The sequence below is a fragment of the Thermobia domestica genome, chromosome 12 (genome assembly GCF_964235325.1).
Source record: "Thermobia domestica chromosome 12, izTheDome1.hap1.1, whole genome shotgun sequence".
NCBI lineage: Eukaryota > Metazoa > Arthropoda > Insecta > Zygentoma > Lepismatidae > Thermobia > Thermobia domestica.
In genome coordinates this window covers 27,678,163-27,697,730 of record NC_137465.1, presented here as the reverse complement: position 1 = coordinate 27,697,730, position 19,568 = coordinate 27,678,163, and the positions used below count along the sequence as shown (strand labels likewise).

Below are 19,568 nucleotides of genomic sequence, written 5' to 3'. Positions count from 1 at the left end.
CAAGATAGTACCAGAAACTGAAATTCCAAAGCCAACAAGGTTTGAATTACCAGGAGGAGAAAAATGTCGTAGCTCGTTAATCTACAATATATTGAGTGGTATTTCTTACGAAGCAGCATCTTCGTATATAAGGCCAGCTCGGGATATTACATTCCCAAAACAACCTTCCAAGGATCATAAAGTCGAGAGTTGCGATGAACCGAGTGAGAGAAATATTTTGTTGCAGTCACCTTGCTCCACATTAGAAACAAATGATAACGCTAGTAAGACAGAAATTTTGCCAATTCAAGATGAAAATATGGAGGAAACTCAAAAGGATTTAATACTAACTCAAGACAAAATTGTAGAGAATAATAAAATTACTAACACAAGTAACCAAATTACTAATCAGGAAGAAATGCAGAAAAATGAAGCTTTTTTACATCCCACAGAAGAATCCTGTAAAGAATCTTTGATTGTGAAGACTGGTGCAACTAAAAACACTAAAGTGTATCGGAGATCTGAAAAACGACGTCCTCTTGTTAACGCCAATGAAGCAGGAATTTCGCCAATCAAAGATGAAAATATGAACGAAACGAGAATGGATTTAGTACCAAATCAAGACGAAATTGCAGAGAATAATATCACTAATACTAGTAACCAAATTACTAATCAGGAAGAAATGCGGAAAAATGAAGCTGCTTTACGTCCAATAGAATGCTGCGAAGAATCTTTGACTGTGAAGACTGCTGCAACTAGGAAAACTAAAGTCTATCGGGGATCCGAGAAACGACGTATGCTTGTTAACGCTAGCGGAACAGGAATTTTGCCAAGCAAAGATGAAAATATGAACGAAACGGGAAAGGATTCAGTACCAACTCAAGACGAATTTGCAGAGAATAATATCACTAATACAAGTAACCAAACTACCAGTCAGGAAGAAATGCGGGAAAATGAAGTTTCTTTATGTCCCACAGTAGAATCGTCCAAAGAATCTTTGGCTATAAAGACTACTGCAATTAGGAACACACAAATCGATCAGGGATCCGAAAAACTACGTCCAAATGTTAGTAACTGTCCACTGTCTGATCAGTCCACGGTTAAAGAGAACCGTAAATTTCAGGATAAGACTTACAGCGAAACTGAAAATAGTACAAAAAATTGTAAGAATGGTATTTTGTCCAACCAAACACAAACTAATCATACAGAAGATACTTTAGAAGAAACAAAATCATCGATCATTGAGCAATTTTCAAATATGAATATTAGTAAAAGTGCTGACTTCCAAGCGTCAAGCTTTCATGTAGATTGCAAGAATTATTCTAATCACCAATCATTATCTACATGTTTACAAACTTCAAATTGTAGTAAACTTGTAGAAGTGCATGGAAGTGAAACAGCACAGACACGTAAACTGGGAAACGATGTTACACCTAAAACTTCGTTTGATAATCTATCTTCAGCAACATCGAAACCTAATAACACTATTACTCATTGTGAAGGCCCATTACATAACGAAAATCTTACATTCCATGTTAAAGAAACTCCGGAAGCAAATACTTACACACCAAGTGACAAACAAATGAACATCAAAAAGAAAGAAATATCAAAAATTGATCATAGTCAGCAACCAACAGCAGCCTGTAATGCGGGGAACTCAGACAAAAACAACCATGATAAACCTGATAATATAACAGAACAGGTTACAGACTTGAAAGAATACAATAATGATTTTGGCATACGGCAGTCATTGTCGTTTTTTAGGGCATTATCAGATGCAGACATTCAGATAGAAGATACTGAAGCTTTTTGTGAGAAGAATACTGGTACGATGATATTGCAATCTGAAACTTCAACCTGCTCACATTCCAGTGATCATACAGTGAAGAATCGGAAATACACAAGAAAGGAGGTTAAACATTGTAAGAGAAAAGGGCGTAAAACTCTTATTCGAAAGCGTTCCAGTGATACAAACGAAGATAATGAACAATATATTACAGAAAATAATCAAGACTATCATAGAAAAAGACCGAAATATAATGTCCAAGAACTTGAATCATCCATTTCTGAAAGTGATGCATTACAGGGCATCGAAGAACATGGTAACACTAAGCTAACTGAACACACTGGAACGCAAACTGGAGAAGACGCTATGATCAAGGAATGTCAAGACGAAACTAAGGTGTTTAATTTGAATCTGAGTGCTGTAGCTACGAAATCAATACTAAAATGCACACCTAGTCCTAAAAGCGATGCATCATCACCAAATACACCTTCTAAGAGAGTAAGATTTTCTTTGGACAATGAAGGCAATGATATTGTACAAGTTTATACAGTGCCACGCGTGGAACGTAAGCGAAAATGTGTTCACACACTTATAATGGACCCCTCCTTAGAGATAAGTCAAAGAACATATGAGGAATTAAATCTTTCAGAATCGTAAGTTCTGAAGACAAGGCAGGATATGGACAGAAAGTATGCTTGATTAAGGGTTGTTCTTATAAATAATAATAGGTGTTTATATATCCTTCAGTATATATTTTTTACTATATATGTTAAATAGTTATAAGTTTAATTTGAAAATATTATTTAAGTTCTACCATTGAATGAAACTGAAAGACTGCACTTTTATACGTATTTATTGTTGCTAAACTTTAAACAAAGTATTTTACTCGTAGTCTTCTTCCTGATCACTGTTTTTTATTTGTGTGAGTTTTATAAATAGTGGTGCATACTTCTGCACTATTTCTATGCTCTTCTGATAATGGTCAACATTCACTGCGTCCATTCTTCGAACAATCTGCAAAAATAAAGAAACAAGCTGATTTTATAAGATTTCTTTTCAAGGAATATTTACTGTTTTCTGTTAATAAATATGTCATTTTTTCCAAACAATATATCAAAATAAAAGGGAAAAAATACGATAAAAGTAATGTGATAATCTGGTGTTAAATAAAACGTGTTCAATGTGCATTTCATTATTAATCAGGACAATCTTGCTGGACAGTCTTTTGTTGTATGTAATGAAGAGAAAGGTTATAAATGTTACAAAGGGGTGATTTTATTCTGTGAAATGTACGAGTGTATTTTAACAAATGATTATTATTGTTTCTTGGTTATTCAATCAATATTTGAAAAAATTATGCAACAGAACAGTACTGATCTTTAGAACGATTTTAAAATATAGATATTAACGAATTTTAAATTTGCAAGATACTCTTAATTTGTTTAAGGTACTGTTTGTATGCTTAATTCAATTTGTAAACTTGAGTTAAAAGAAAGTGATAGGTTTTGTTGGTTGCAAATATAATGCACCGCTGTTCTTGATATATTGTATTAACATATTTTGTACACAACTATTCCAGGCTACTATCCTATTCTAAAAAGGTGTTACAAGCTACTGTTAGTAATTACATTGCAAATAAGGTAAACTTATTGCTACCGACAAAATTAAATAGCATACTTTACATATAAACTGCATATGCAATAAAGTATTTACTTTTATTGATTGCTGCATCAATTTCGCTATTTGGAATACAATTTTAATTTAGGCATTTTCAGTGATAATACCCATAGAAGAAAAGTCCTCCAAACAACTAAAAAATTCAACGTTTCTGTGTGATTATATATATTTCAAAAGGTATGCATTATTTTCGCAAAGCATAGTTCATTCTTGTTAGATCTGTCTTCTGATACATTAATGGATCATATCAGGTAAAGATGCTAAACGTTTATTGTATCTAGTACAAAATGTTATACTCAATATTTTTTAGTACAAAATGTTATACTCAACGTACAAAATGTTATACTCAACATTATTTTTTAATTATCATAAAATAAATGTTATAACTGAATACAGTGTTTCTTTATTGCCTTAAAAATACGTGGTAAAAAGAAAAGAAAGTTCAATACGACTATGAAACTACACGAATCATTGTAAAGTTCAAAAAATTAACAATCCTATGCTCTGATTAAGTCACCTGCGATTGGTGAATTTTGTTTCTAGTAAGTCTTCTATTGTATTGTTAATCTGTTTAGTAGTATTCCCAAAAAGGAAGGAAGTACTATATGAAACAATTTAATTATTGTTTTTTTGTTTATTTATTAATTTACGTAGTCCTTGTTATAACTTGTGAAGCAATTTTGCATTAAAAATAATTAACAATGAAACATGAAGTTTGAAATGGAATGGACTTCGGAATACCACGATTTGTCTGATGCGACGTAGGGAAGACTTAAAAAAAGCTCAGGCAGATTAGAGCCCGACTAAGTAATGATTTTCCGATTTCATCACACCAACACTAAGTGGGTATTTGTACTTGAATAGGTTTGTTTTCTTACATTGAGTCATAAGATCTCGTAAAGGAATCTTTCCTTGCAGGATCAAGTACGTATTAGATCACTGATCTTGACTGAAACCTCAGCAGAAAGCCAGTTCCACTTCTCACAAGAATCATTTGCTGCTCCACCCAGGTTTGATTCCCGGTATGAGCTCATCCTATGTTAATGTCTAGGTTCCTGTTCAAAAGAAACGTTAAACATAAGACCAAACAGTCTGCACATTCAACCTTTGGTATATTTCCTGTTCCCTTTCTCTTTTTGGCTGACTTTCCTGTTTGTAGAACCGTGAAAAGTAAGTTTGATCGGAAGTATTTTATCCAATACAGTAGCGACAACTTGCCTACACAGCAAGATACATCCAATAATTACTGAGAGTTCATAGCAGTGTCATTAATACTATGTTCATCAAAAAGCCTGGTCATCACTTTCTTTTAAAGTACATATTTTCACTATCGTTCATGGACAATTTAGTATTTTGCTTTCGAGATGAAATCTTAGAAGCAAACAAAGAATCATACTCGTTTGACTTGTTTCCATTTACGAATAAGAAAACAGTTATATTTTTAAGAGGTGGTTGGCCACATTTTTTAAAATATAACTTTTGTCAAATAGATTCCATACTTCTTTGGAGAGGGGAATTCCGAGTTCACTTGTAACTATGCACTTTGTAGCAATTTATTACCATCTCGGATTCTTAATTACATAAATGGATAGCACGTGAGCTTTCTATGCGTAGGTCCAAATTGATATTCTGTACCTTCATGTGTGGTTTAGATGTCATATTAAACTGTACCTTCATGTCCCATGTAGCCTTTAGCTGAATACGAATATTAAACAAAAGACTAAAATTTGACTTAACTGTTGGCAGTTGTTAAAATAATTCAGGTGAAGGCATTTTTTTCATTCGCAGAACGTAAAAGTAGGTTATTTTGAACAAAAGAAAGGCGCGCGAAAAAAAAAAAAAAAAAAAACAAAAGGTTCTTTCGTCAATATGACAGTAATATATATACAATAGTGTGTTACAAGTGCATTATCAGAGCATATCTTTCTAGGGGAAACGTGTGTGTATGACGAAAACCTTTTTTATCCAGCTACTCTTATTTGGTTCAGGCTTTCCCAACCGCTGTTGCAAAATTTTTGAATTTAAAACTAAATTTTATGTCATTTACAATAAGTGTAGACTTCATATAAACTTTTTTTTAACCATGTTAAAATACCAATTTTGAGACTGACTGTACCAGTCAACTACAACAGCAGCAGTAGTATTAAATTACAGTTTGACGTAAGTGTGTCGTGAGCACTCAGTGAAAAATATGTAGTTAGAAAAGAAAAAAAAAAGTTGTCACGGATTGGTTTAGCTTGTCATCTATAAATTGTTTCAGAGAATATATCAATAGGAGTAAAGAATAAGGTGAGAAGCATTATGAACTTTGTATGAATTTTAACACGAAAACGAAAATTACGAACACAAAAGTTTGAAAGATCAAGATGTGATACTGCGTTTGTCAAGAGCAGGTTAGAAGTAAACATCTAAAGCAGCAGGCGAAAACGATAATTTTGGCTATGATAGAGGCTGAAGAAAATAGATTGGTTGCCCATTAATTTGCTACTCAAAAGCTTATAAAATACTACGTAGGAGAAAAGTTGAAGGAAGAACCAGGAAGTATGTGGATGTTAACTGGAAGCAGCGACCATATATCGATATCTCAAACAACTGACGCTAAATAAACATAACATTTGATCTCTACATGATGCACTTTGAAGAGAGATATGTACTAGACGTTTCGTTTTACAGAAAAAGAATGTGTATGATCATTCATGATTTTACATATGATTCAATATAACGGACTTGCTAGAATTATTAAAAAGATAGGGGAAAACATTACAGTAACTCCGAGAGTTTTCTTCAACTATGAAGCAACAGAAATAATCCTTAAGTTTATGCTATATATTTGCCACAATTATAAGAAGACTCCCCTTGTTTTAACACACATGTTTCCATGTGATAAAACAGACATCACAGGTTTCCAAGGAAAATGACGTTCGTGTGGCCAATTTGTGCTTTTCGTGCCACTGCAGATGAAAGGAACACACAATAATACCACTTCCACTTTCCATAGCACGTGTGAATACTAACATATTCATAATTTGAGATACCACAATTTTACAGACGAAATAACGCATGGCCAGAAACTGCCTTAATTGAAAACTAGATATCAATAGAGAAAAAAATCAGAAATTTCACTGTTAAAAAGTTAACCGTGCGTGTACACTAGTGGTTAACATTCTTGCTTCGCCACCAAGATTCCGGTAGCTGGGCCCCCTGGCTGAAGTTTTCCCTGTTTCATCAAGTGAATGCTAGGATCCAGCCTTTAAATAAAGGTTCTGGCCAACTTCCGCTACCTTTCCATTACCGTTGATACTTGTCGATTGTTATTGATTCCAAATAAATTGACCTCTGAAATTGATAAATGAAAGTTTCTTAAATAGAGAAATGCATTTTGATTTACCAGTATGCGATTTGTGTGAAATAATCAGTAGGACAGACACAGCTCTTTGCCCAACTATGATTATTATTATTATTTTTTTTTTTTCATTCACAATGATTTTTCAGTGGAAAGCGTATGTGTTTTGTTAGTTGATACATATGGTTATCAATGTACATTACAATCAGCATCAATTTTTATGCTTTGTCGAAACTTGCAAACCTATTCTAGTAACCGCAGACGTTTACGTTAAAAAAAATCATACTCGAATTGCATCCTTTAATGCTTCCATAGAAGGGTAAATCGTTTCCCTGACCAACTAATGAGATGTATCAAGTTAAGCAATGTAAATAATAATTGTAACAGCAATCTATTTTAATTCAGACAGATTCATATCCCTACAATTTTCTAATTTGCTCTATTTAAAGAAAGAATAATAGGCTTCTAGTGTGTGAACTCTTCTTCGAAACTTACAAGGAACGGACATGAACGTGTCATCCGAATCAATACTAGTCCATTCGATAAACAAAGATATGTTCATTCACAAAAAAATAATAATAATAATAATAATAATAATAATAATAATAATAAAATAAAATAAATAAATAAATAAAATTAAATTAAAAAAATAAAATAAAAAAATAAAAATAAAAGTCATAGACAACGGAGTAAGTCCCTGGGACCCATTAACCCCTCGCAGTGAAATAGCTATTGCACCAACGCTATTCATTGGAAAGTCATAGTTTATACTTTATCCTCTTCAGCATAAAACAAGCTTTCCAGAGGTGATATGTGATAATGTAGATAATTCAACTATAGTGCCGGTTAGGCTTAACTTGTACAATGGACAATAACTAAATTATATATCTCTAATTACAATTCAATCTTTGATCATATCACACGTTTATTACTATCAATAACACTTCTACAATCACTAAACTCTCTCCTAAATTGAGGATCACTTATTCCGTCATCCTATCATAAATTGCTCAGCTCCTAACACCTTAACTTATTAGCCATTATAGTTTGAATTATCCATAAACAACATGCTAACATAGTTCTTCTTCTTTTAAACATCACATACTTGGCGTTAAAAACTTGTGTTTCTCGTTGCCAACCATTTCATTTCCCTACAACATTTTCCTCCTTTCTTTTTTCTTTTTTTCCCCTCTCCTTCCTTCACTTATCAAGCCTTCACCAAGAATCCTTCTTCTTCTTTTTACATTTTTTACGTTTGTTCCGTAGCGCTGAATGTCCGAAATCTCTTCGGTTGTGTACTTCGCCGCAATTTCTTGTTTCTTCTGACGGTGGAAGCAGTTTGATCGTAGTGCCACATTTCTGAGTTGGTTTCACCTCTTTTGATTTTAATCTTTCTTCCCGATTAGCCAGGTTTAACTTCCTTTCATCACGATCCTTCCGAGCATTATCTTCTGTCTGTAATTGCCGTAGTTGAGGTTGTACAAAAGTTTCTTCATTCAGTTTGTTTACAGTAGCATTGGTCTGATCATTTTCTTTTGATTCTATAGATTGAGTCCTTCCCTGTTGTTGTTGTTGGTTGTGTTTTTGTATTCGTACGTATGTCGGTGGAATTCGTTTTGCTTTCTTTTGCACTTCAATTGGTGTGTTAAATTGGAGTGAGTGGATTCCAATAACTCTCTTCTCAGAAATTTCTTTTGTTTCAACCTGCTCTTTCGCCTTGCTCAGATTATTCTTTACATGAAATTGTGCTTCTGTACAGGATGGACAATAACTAAATTATATATCTCTAATTACAATTCAATCTTTGATCATATCACACGTTTATTATTATCAATAACACTTCTACAATCACTAAACTCTCTCCTAAATTGAGGATCACTTATTCCGTCATCCTATCATAAATTGCTCAGCTCCTAACACCTTAACTTATTAGCCATTATAGTTTGAATTATCCATAAACAACATGCTAACATAGTTCTTCTTCTTTTAAACATCACATTCTTGGCGTTAAAAACTTGCATTCTTACAAACTTTCGATGGTAAGTTTGGAACTTGATGTGAATTCTGAATGAATAAACATACATACGCAAAATTTCCCGACTGTCGACATTTGAAGCATAATTTATTTGCTGCAGGACACACATCATCAGCATGGCTTAATAAGCAAAATTTACAACGCTTAGCTGATATGTATGATTTTTGGTAACAACTGAAGCATTCATATGGCTGTGCCTTCTGATTCATGATTATTCTCTTAAGGTAACACACATCTCGAACCAAATATCGAATTAACAGATCACGTTTCTTAAGCTCTGACAACCAACAATTTTCCACATAATTCTGTGGCCGTTCTGTTTTAAAATTTCTTTCTTCCGAATTGCACTGCATTTTCACTTGCCTTTGTAGGTTCCAATTACCTCGTCGCCAATTGATAATGTAGATAATTCACCTATAGTGCCGGTTAGGCTTAACTTGTACAATGGACAATAACTAAATTATATATCTCTAATTACAATTCAATCGTTGATCATATCACACGTTTATTATTATCAATAACACTTCTACAATCACTAAACTCTCTCCTAAATTGAGGATCACTTATTCCGTCATCCTATCATAAATTGCTCAGCTCCTAACACCTTAACTTATTAGCCATTACAGTTTGAATTATCCATAAACAACATGCTAACATAGTTCTTCTTCTTTTAAACATCACATACTTGGCGTTAAAAACTTGTGTTTCTCGTTGCCAACCATTTCATTTCCCTACAATATGTATTGGGACCCATAACGAACTTGAACAGGGAAAATTGGGAGAATGTTGGAACAATTCCCTCCAGATATCTCGCCCGTCAACTTTGGCCCCCTCTGAAGAGCCCCAGCTAAAAGCGCACGGAATAGATATGAGGGGAAAAGTCGTATACCAATACGCTCTGTACATACAAAACCTATGACCTAACCTATAAAGAGAACATAATATAAAAAATATAAATGCAATACTGTTTGTCCTGATAAAGATTTGTACCACATTGTCTGTAGAGTGAAGCAAGCGTTTTAAGCAGCAACTGTGCTACAGCTGTATTCGGATAAACCCACGTTATCCACCAACACCCTCACCCATGCCCTTTTGTTCTCTATTCCGTTCTTACTGTCATACTATATCTTTTCCATTGTTTTACGGATATATCTCCTATCCATATACCTCATAGAATTTTCAAGGTATACTTTAATTGTGTACTCCTACCAGTGTGCGACTTATCAGGAAGGATGAGGGGGAAATTCCTCTCTGAAGAATTGGTTGAGTTGAATTGATTTTAGTTTAGCGTCCCTTTCAGCAGCGAGGCTATATGAGACGTGGACCTACTGATTAACGTGGAATCCGAACCACATGAGCTCCCGCCGGGAATCGAACCCGGGTCTCTCACGCCAAAGGCGCGTACGCTCTGAAGAATTGGATGTCTCCCATAAGTTTTGAACTTCCCTATGTTAAATTTCTCGGATGTGCACTTTATCGCCCATTAAAATGTCCTTTAATTTATTCCTACCGTGTCGCTTCAGAGTACGCACAACTCCACAACAGAGCTATTTTGGAAGACATTCTTGCGACTTATCCCCAATTTCCCCCTCCACATGTCACGGAACAATATGCGTGATAACTATTGAAACACGCTTCATTTTACAGAGAATGTGGTATAATTCTTGAAACCAGGATAAATAATACTGCGTTTACATTTTTTATATTATGTTGCCTTTATAGGTAGTTTTTTTTATGTACAGAGCGTATTAGTAAACAACCATTCCGCTCATACACTCATTTCTTATCCCCTGTAGTATTTTTCCAGATGCACTTGGATTGTGTACTTTTATCTAGGACCACTCCTGAGGGGGCCAAGTTGTTGGGAGGGATTTCTGGACGAATTTTCCCGGCACTCTCCCAATTTTCCCTATTCACGTACGTTATGGGTCCCAATACATAGCACCTCTGAAAAGCTTGTTTCATGCTGAAGAGAATGAACTATAAACCATGACTTTCCTATGAACAGTGTTGATGCAATAGCTATTTACTGCAGTCTAGATTTTCTTTACATTAACAGGGTTAACGGGCCCCATGGGCTTACTCCGTTATTCATGTCACCTAATTTTTTGTGCATGAACATATCTTTGTTATGTTTATTGGACAAGGTTTGATTCGGATGTCCGGATGACACGTTCAGGTCCGTTCCTTGTTAGTGTTCCAGTCTAGGTCTTTCGAAACACCTAATAGATAGAAAACACAACACTGTAAAAGCAGAACTGAGCAAAGAAACAAATCTTCATCGTTCATAGAAAGACAGACGCACACGGTCTTTTTCATTCGAACGAAGGAACCAAAATTTAATTCTGATATGGGCACTCTGGATGAAAGTTAGATAATATCATCGACACCTTTACCGTTGCTACCAACTACGAAAGAAGAAGCATAATAACTCAAGATTTGTACAATGTGGAAACCCACACTGGAAGCCTCCTGAACTTTGTATTTGCAACTATTGATTTCTTCGTATATACTGTATATATAAAGAGAGAGAAGGAGATAGATAGATAGATATAATATATATATCGCAATTACCTGTATAATTGAAGAGGTTAAAGTGGCAGTGGTCTAAGTCACTTTTTCGAGAAGAAACACAAACCAGATCTAAAGTCAATCTGTTAACAGAAAACTCAAGTCAGAGCTTCATTGAACTGCTAATAGATGACAGTCTCTAATTCTAACAGTGACAAAAGAAAGCATCTATTCCCGAATTTATTACAGTGCATTTTGCTTTAATTTTTGGGAAACAAGGAAGTTTGACTTACACCATTGCAACTTTAACCCGTCCAATTAATACCCATTAATCCTTCCTCAGTAAACAGTTTTAGTTATTGTCAGCAATCAATAAAAAATTCACGTTTAAATGATTATTTAAAGGAATATGTAACAGAATATGAAAGAGCAACGTGAATATCTTTATAGTTGATTTATAAGGTGGTTCATCTAGAGGTTTACACCAACTTTGCGTATATATATCTCATAGATCCCTTCAAAGTCTGAAAGTTACCCATGGAAATTGTTCGTGACTGACTGACTAAATTTCGTGATTTTCTTGCCACCGGATGTACAACCAACTTTTTTTCACTACTTTTTATTAGAGAGTTTTATAGGTTACCAACCTTTGCTCGAAGCAGTGGCCCTCCTGCAGAAACTTCCAACTCTCCGAAGACTTCAATGATTGTATTCAATGGTGGAAAGTGCTCTAGCAAACTCATTTCCATTCTAATATTGAATGTCCCATCCTTATCTGCAACACTGTACAAATTACACTCGAATTCTCCGGTCAACTCACGAACAAGTCCTAGAACACGCACTTTATTGTTGGTCCAGTAATCCATGTTTTCTACATTGCACAATTCTCCAACCGTAAATGGCACGTAAGGTTTCCATCTTTCAACTCCAGCCATCCTAAACACGGCACACTAATGATTCTCAGTGTATTCACGTCTACTCAGCTTTCACTTTCTTTTCCATGCGTTTCAGGTTCTCCTTCATTGTGTCTTCTTCCCAAGGTCTTGGGCCTCTTTTGTTTTCCCATGTGTCGATATCCATCTGGAAAATGAAAAAGAAAGATTAGTCATACAAAGTTGTTGTTGTGCACACAAGGTCAGTGTTCATGTCAGTCTCATCTTTTTACATTCTACGAAGGATGTTACATATCTAGACCTTTCACATTAAACAAAATATCTTTTTTTTTTCGTTAATTTTTTTAATGCTTTGAAAAATGAAAAACTTATTAAAATTCTTAATTTTAAAAAATACTGCTATATTTAACTAACTAACTCTATGGCCTATGGAACCCGGAGGTTCAATGCCGCATTCACAAAAGCTCTCCACTGACATCTATCAGTTTCTACTTTGTATTCCTATCTCTGGGAGATCTATCTTAATATTGTCCCCCCATCTGCGCCTAGGTCTTCCTAATGGTCGTTTTCCGATTGGTCTTCCAGCCAAGATTTTGAAAGCGTTTCTACTTTCTTCCATCCTAGTTACATGACCTGCCACCTAAGCCTCCTAGACTTGATGACTCTAACAATGTTTGGTAAACGGTAAAAATTATGTAGTTCGTCGTTATGAAGTTTCCGCCATTCCCCATTCCCGTTCCTCTTGGGTCCGAATATTAGTCTCAGGATCTTATTCTCAAATACCTTCAGTGTATGTTCTTCTCTCAGAGCAAGCGACCATGTTTCGCAACCATACAGAACAACAGGCATGATTGTCGTTTTATATATTTTAAGCTTCAAATTCCTCGACAGAATTCGCGACGACAAGAGATTTTAAACTGAATAATAACACGGATTCCCTGCTCTTAGTCGACATTTAATTTCTTCGTGAATATGATTTTCGTCTGTTAATATTGATCCTAGGTATTTGAAAGTATCCACTTTATCAAAAGTATTATTTAATATTTTAACGCATCCATAATTTGCCTTATTATGGTCCCGACGCACTTACATGCATTTAGTTTTCTCTGCATTTACTTCTAAACCCATGTCCCTGCAAGCGTTTAATAAGATCTCTGCATTCCTTTCTATTGTTCTCCTGTCACCCCCTATTAAATTTACATCATCAGCATATGCCATAACGTGGTGAATACCGTTCAACTCTAGGCCCTGATTGCTATCTTTGATTTTCCTTATAGCGTATTCGAGAACAAAGTTAAATAATAATGGCGACAACGCATCTCCTTGTTTCAGGCCATTTTCGAAGTGAAAGCTCGTGGAAAAAATTTTCCTACCCGGACTTTACTTTGGGATTCATTTAAACATATCTTAATCTAATTAGCTTCTCGGTATTCCAAGTTCTGTAAGAACGTTGATAATGTTTCTCTCCTAACCGAGTCGTAAGCGTTTCTGAAATCAATAAATAGTTGATGTACCGGGGTATTGTATTCCCACTTCTTTTCGAGTATTTGGCGAATAGTAAATATTTGGTCGATAGTTGATCGATTTCGTCTAAATCCGCAATGATAATCTCCAATAATTTCATCTGCGTATGGGGCCAATCTTCCTAATAGAATATTGGATAATCATTACAGTCAGTTTTGTCGCCCCTTCTTGTGAATTGGAACAATGATTGATTCTTTTCACTCTTGTGGCAATTCTTCCTTGTTCCAGATAACGAGAATGAGTTTGTGTATCTTGTTCCACAATTTTCCGCCTTCAGCTAAAATTAACTCAGCCGGAATTTCGTCTACACCCGGAGATTTGTGTTTCTTTAATTTCTTTATACCGGTTTCTACTTCTATTCGGTTGGGTTCTGGAATATACATCTGCGGTATGTATCTCCTTTTCTCCACGCACATTAGATTTTGACTGTGTGTTCAGCAAATTGTCAAAGAAATCTTTCCATCTATTTAAGATGCTATCCGTATCAGTGAGAACTGTTCCGTCAGCTATATAAGCACGAGGTTGATAGCCTTTCTTAAATTCGTTAATCCCCTTATACATGTCCCGTGCATTCTGATCGAACCATGGTTTGTTCCTACGTATTTCCGCGTGTCCCAATTTTTCTTTTGCTGAAATTTTAATGCTATCTCTAATTTCAATCCAAGTATCCTCAACATTAGTGCACTCCGATCTTCTAAAGCCGAGAATCTATTCGAAACTTCAACCTGGTATTCTTCTCTTACCTGGCTCTCATCTAATTTCTTTAAATTAAGTCTCTCCGTTTTCGGACATTGAATATTTCCTTTATTCAACGATAACCTCTCTCTTATCGCTGCTACTAGGTAGTGATCAGTGTCACAATTAGCCCCTCTAAACGACCGGACATCAATTATGGTAGATTGCCTTCTTCTATCTACTAAAACGTGATCAATTTGATTGTGTGTTTTCCCATCTGGTGATGTCCAAGTGTATTTATGAATGTCGTGATGTGGGAATTTTGTACTCTTCACGATTAGGTTTTTGGATGTTGCAAAGTTCACGAGTCTAACAATGTTGTCTTTACTTTCCTATGTAGACTTTCGTTCCCTATAATCGGTTTGAAAATATCCTCTCGTCCTACCTTCGCATTGAAATCTCCTAATAGAATTTTCATATATTATCGCGGGAGTTGGTCAAATATCCGTTCCACTTCTTCGTAAAAATTGTCTTTTGTATCGTCATCCTTATTTTCTGTTGGGGCATGTACATTTAAAACAATAATATCACACCACCGACCCTTAAGAGTAATAAAAGAAAGTCTGTCAGTAACAAATTCAACCCGCTTAATTGTTGGTAATATTCGTTTGTGAACGAAAACCCCTGTTCCTAATTGGTGATTTTTATTTCCTTCCCAGTAAAAGAACGTAAAATTTCCGGAATTCACAGATCCATTTCCTTCCCACCTAACTTCCTGAACTCCTACTAGGTCCATCCTGTATTCCTCTAATTCACTCGTTACGAATTTTAACGTGCCTGCCCTATAAGGATTTCTAATATTCCAAATTTCATGTCTATTTTCTTTTGCTGAGGTCGTGCCAAGTTACCAGTCCTTGTCCGAGGCTTTCGTGAATGCTTCTGAACAAGTGTTTTTTTTTTTTTTTTTTTTTTTTTTAAATAATAATAATAATAATAATATGGGATGAGGTTGGTAGCCTTAATTCGCAGCTAACCTCTATATCTAGAGGTCTTCTCCTCGATCCGCAACCTGAGGACGCACCATGCCGTGGTGACAGGAACCCACGTTACACGGAAAATACTGCTATACATGGTTTATAAATTAACATTTGAAGATGTTAAATGTTACCAGTTTTTATTTCGTTGTTAATTAATGTAACCCGCTTAAAGAGCTCTTACAAATAAATTCGAAAAGAACACCCCTTGTTTTTCTCTACTGTATTATGGATTTATTGAACGATCACCAGCGGTCAATTTTCACTGCCTTCACTGCAGCATTGTAAAGCCACATGAATGAAAATGGGATTATCGGGAACAGAAAAATAGAAATCACACAGCTAACAATTACAAGGTGTAATCAAATTACGATGAATGTAGTTGCACAGTGCCATCTATAGATATATCCGCTTCAACCAGTAAGCACGGTAGCCTAAACCATTGGTACAGTCAGTGTCGAATTTGAACGAGTCGTGACATGTTAGTTGGCTTCTAGAGGCAGAAGAGCGATGACGTGTTAAGAGTGTTGTTCCAGAAATGCTTCCAGCCATAGATTCAACATTGGATAAGTGCATTGCTAGCTAAGGACAATACTGAAGAAGATTAAATCAAATTCCATGTAAACGTATTACTTTATTTCTAATAAAATTATACACCGTATGTTTTGATCACACCTCGTGCGTATACACGTAACATAGGTTTCCACTATAACTATCTTAAGCCATCGTGATTCTTGTGTGGTTAGCGACAACGGTGAAAATGCTAATCATCTTTTTCGAAATTCTGTTCACAGTGCCATTAAAAAGGCTTCATATGCCTTACTTTCTGTAGCTGATAAAACCTTTTTGATAGCTAGTAAATGTTAATGTTCTGTTTCATATCTTGAGGTGCTTCGCACGACCTAATGTTCAAGTGTAGTTGTATTTGGCTTCACACATAATGCAACGGATGTGTTCTTTTTGCTCATGTTTATGCATCTTGGCACATATATGAGATTTAATAGACAGCTGCAAAATCAAGTAGTAAAAAAAAATTTGTAAACTTTTGTTCCGCTTTGCTTTATAATAACTGACTTGCAAAATGCAGAATTTTATACAAAAAGCTGAAAACGGCACTGTATTTTAATCTCAAGAACTAATTACTATGATTCAGAAAGTTAACTTCCAATAGGATACAAGTAAGAACAAAAAAAAAAAAAAAAAAAAAAAAAAAAAAAAAAAAAAATGAAATCTTTGAGTTTTACGTCCTACGGTTATGCCGGTTAGGCTAAAGGAGACGGGCACAAGTAAGAACAAATAAATAAAAGTTTAAAAAAAGATGAAATAAGAAAAATGTGACTTAGAAAACTCTATCAGAACAATGTAACCTCTAAGGAAGGGATTTAGATTTCTGGGTTATCCACATCTACGGCCATGTTAGCCCGTCACGTTAGTATATGAGGGATGACGTCCCTCGGCGAGCACACTATCCGGGGAAAGGGAGGAAGAAAGCGGCCTGGGACCTATATGTTAGGTACCACCCCGGCATTTGTCTGGTGTGAATGAGGAAAACCTCATTCAGGATGACTGGCCTGAAAAAGCTTTTTGTACACTTTTTAGACCGAGTGCCCCCGCCGAGAATCGAACCGAAGGCGAGAACGTTAGCGACTACGCTCCGGTTATATCATTATCGAGTAATGCGAAACAGCTGAAAAAGTAATAATAAAACGAAAATAAATTAAGAGCTGCTTCTTCGAAATTAACTCCATTATTTGTATATATTGTATTTTGTGTATATTTTTCTTCTTTTTCAGACAGAAGGTAAAAACTGAAGGATTAGTAAGTATTATTAAATTAATGCACAAATAATAAGGCTGTCAATATTATGTTATGCCTGCATATTGATCCTTTGAAAATTTTTAGTCTAGAAACTGCTCATTATAAACGTAAAAGGTGTTGTACGTCCACTTGCTCTTAAGAGAACACCTTCGAGCATTTATTTGCTTAAAGCAGTGTCTGAATCAGGCTATTAATATTAGGGGGGGGGGGGGGGGGGAAATAATGAAGCTCAACATAACACAGAGGTCTCAAAGTGCAATAATTGAAAATGACACGCATACACACATCCTTCTGTCAACATACATACACAAATGTGATTATTTGACTACAGTAAGAAACAAGAAATTTATTAAATAGTAACTTCAATAACTACAACAACAAGGATGAGTACAAGGTAAAATAATGTGTATATTGTGGTCACATTGAGTATAAAAGGGCCTACCCGCTTTGTCATAAGGACCATACTGTGTCATGATCAGGTCAAAAGTCACGTTACGTGCTAAATTCGATTCCAAATCCTGATGTGCGATATTTTAAGCACGTAACTTCCGCATGGAGAGCCCTGGGTAATTTGAAGAAGATGCATGCGCATATACTTTATCATTATTAGAGCAACCCAAAAGCATAATAACAATTTACACATATGGTTGGTACCTTAAACATGGTTGTGGTTGTCTAAGGGTCCAGAGGAAACTAATTTTAACAGCATAATTTTAGAAAATAAAGCATAATTTAATATATATATATATATCTGCAAGTTTAACATACTGTATTCATATTTTTTTTAAAACCAATATTTACAACGCAAAATCATTGAAAACATAATGAAACAATGAAAAGCTTATTTTTATGCCTGTAAACTTCTTTTCGGTGTAATTCTTTGATGTGGAGAAAAGAAAACTGTAAAAGAAGAAAATTTTTCGCCAACAATGAATAGTATACAAGAACTACACACTGTATTGTTATGTGTACCTCTTGAACTTGAGCACTTTCTGTACTTTTTGGTGGCATCTTTTATTTTCCCTTTCTGTATACATGCACCTCTGAGGTGCACACAAGTGATAAGAAAAACTGACAGGAGCAGATATCTCTTTACAATGCATTAAGTAGAGTTCATTAAATATGAAAGAAATTGGTTGCATAAAATAATAAATATATTAAGATATTTAGAATATTTAATATATAATAAATATTATACATTATACACGATTAATGTAAAACGATGATTGAAATTAACAATAAAGAATAATTTGGAAAAAATAAAGCATAATTAAACAAAAAATAAAGCATAATGTGGGTTGCTCTAATTATTATTATTGATTTTACTCAAACAACTTGATTTGACAATGTTCTATCCATATTTATCTTACGTGTTATACATCATTCCGGGTCGCTAGGTTTATTCAAGTGAAACCAGGTCTGGAAAACAAAATCCAGACTCATGTGGACCAGAAAAATCGTGACCTAAGTTACAGCAGTAAGAAATAAAAGCATACGATACCATGAGCAAATCAACTTTTGCAAGATTAGTAACCTAAACATGATATTGTGTGTATTCAGTTTAATTTTCTCGTTTAGCACCTGTTAGAAGCACCTTTTAAGTTAGGTGCTAATGCTAAATTATTACATGAACAACTTTTAACACTGAGAACGTGTTAAGGAAAATATCGACTAAATCTGGGACAGTTGTGTAAAAGTATGGGAAAACATTTTAAAGACTATACATGTAAAAAGTTTGGCACTAGTATTTTGTAAGCTATTGACAAAATAATGGCTAAAGGGGAAAGAAAATATCTTGAGAAATGAAACTGAAGAATGTTTCGGCATTCAAGCTTAAATTGTTATTAGTATGATAGATTACACTAATACCGGTACACGTATTGAAAATTGATGCAATATGCACTTTTGGATTGTGTCTGCGTGACTTCCTTTACGCTGATAAGAACCACCTTCCACAGTTTCTCGAATTCGAAATAGGGCCTATTGAAATTTGGCTTTTCGCGATTTTGGACAGTCCTCGCTCTGAAACTATGCACTTTTCGCCATAGATCCGTATGTACTTTTTCTCTTATTTTGATGTGAGGAATCACCTCTTTCAGTTTGTCGGTATAGTTCAGTAAGACCCTATATATTATACAAATGAAAAAGACTTTTCTAACATAACGAGAAATGGCACGACTATTTGAAAGGGAACTTTCAAAACAGTTAATATATACCTCGAACTGGGTTGCTATCATTTTCATTAAAATGGACATCCTAAGAGAGACTCCAAAATGTATGCCAAAAACAGTTT

The 19,568-nt window shown here is 34.9% G+C and overlaps 1 protein-coding gene across 2 annotated transcripts in view; it reads right to left on the bottom strand.

The window, feature by feature from the left end:
• Window positions 1-2,600: 2,600 nt before the first annotated feature.
• The window catches only part of l(3)neo43 (cytochrome c oxidase assembly protein COX16 homolog l(3)neo43), a 28,296-nt gene continuing 11,328 nt past the window's right edge, over window positions 2,601-19,568 (bottom strand). Inside the window, exons 3-4 of one of the 2 annotated variants that reach the window (XM_081733571.1) lie at window positions 11,979-12,411; window positions 2,601-2,779 (exon numbers count right to left, since the gene is read on the bottom strand). In XM_081733571.1, coding sequence (XP_081589697.1) covers window positions 12,307-12,411 — 105 coding nt within the window. In that variant the 3' untranslated portion in view covers window positions 2,601-2,779; window positions 11,979-12,306. Of the gene's footprint in view, window positions 2,780-11,978; window positions 12,412-19,568 lie in introns of those variants that run through there. The other variant, XM_081733570.1, reaches the window with a different exon arrangement.